This window comes from Tupaia chinensis, unplaced genomic scaffold, assembly GCF_000334495.1.
Source record: "Tupaia chinensis unplaced genomic scaffold, TupChi_1.0 Scaffold149248_1, whole genome shotgun sequence".
Taxonomy (NCBI): domain Eukaryota; kingdom Metazoa; phylum Chordata; class Mammalia; order Scandentia; family Tupaiidae; genus Tupaia; species Tupaia belangeri.
Genome location: NW_006209094.1, coordinates 27,308 through 28,086, shown reverse-complemented (window position 1 = coordinate 28,086; position 779 = coordinate 27,308). Strand labels below are relative to the sequence as shown.

General features: G+C 48.1%; 1 protein-coding gene across 1 annotated transcript in view; it reads right to left on the bottom strand.

Moving 5' to 3' along the window:
• Nucleotides 1–367: 367 nt before the first annotated feature.
• Nucleotides 368–779, bottom strand: part of LOC102495066 (cancer/testis antigen 1-like) — a 5,879-nt gene continuing 5,467 nt past the window's right edge. Inside the window, exon 3 of the mRNA XM_006171062.1 lies at nucleotides 368–687. Coding sequence (XP_006171124.1) covers nucleotides 540–687 — 148 coding nt within the window. The 3' untranslated portion in view covers nucleotides 368–539. The remainder of the gene's footprint in view (nucleotides 688–779) is intronic.

Sequence of the window (779 nt, the reverse complement as noted above, 5' to 3'; positions counted from 1 at the left end):
GTGGGGTGATTTCTCGCTTTCTGTCTCTCTGTCTCTGTCTGGCGAGCGCACGCACCCTATGGCAAAAACCTCTCCAAAAGAAAATGAAAATAACTCGGGAAAAATTTTATGCCGAATTTGAAAAAATCTTACAATGTTACTGTTACGTGTTAGATATATGTAAGTTCCAAGAAATCCACAGCAGTTAATTTTGAATGAAAATACACAACCGACTGACATTTTCTTTCCTTTCCAAGTTGTCTTTGATTACCTGGTACTACTTGAGTTTCTGCAACCCAGAATTTCCCCTCAACCGAAGAACAACAGTATGAAGATCTGAAGTCGCAACAGCTGAAAGGAAACTCAGACACGGAGTAGTATAGCTCAGCTTTATTTTCTACGATAACAAATATTAAAGCAGCCCCTCCTCCAGCAATAGGGAAATTACCAGGCTGCGGGCCCTCCAGAACAAACAGGCAACAATTAGGGCCCCAGAAAGGAGCGGTGAGTACTGGGAGCCAGTCTCCCCCCAGAACAGGCTCAGGACCAAGGAAGAGACTCTAGGTTGGCCGAGAGTCCTTTCCCAGATGAGGCTTGGCAAGAAACGGGACCAAGAAGCGCCGGAGGATCTGCACCAACTGGGAAAGCTGCTGGACACAGGAGAAGGCACACATCTGGAGTCGCCCCAGGTTTTGTGAAACCAGTCGGCTGGAAATGAGAGGGTAAGACTTCAGTCAAAGACAGCGCTCTGCCCGGCATCTGTCCCCCCAGCCACAGTCTGCGGTTTCCCTGGTCCTCTG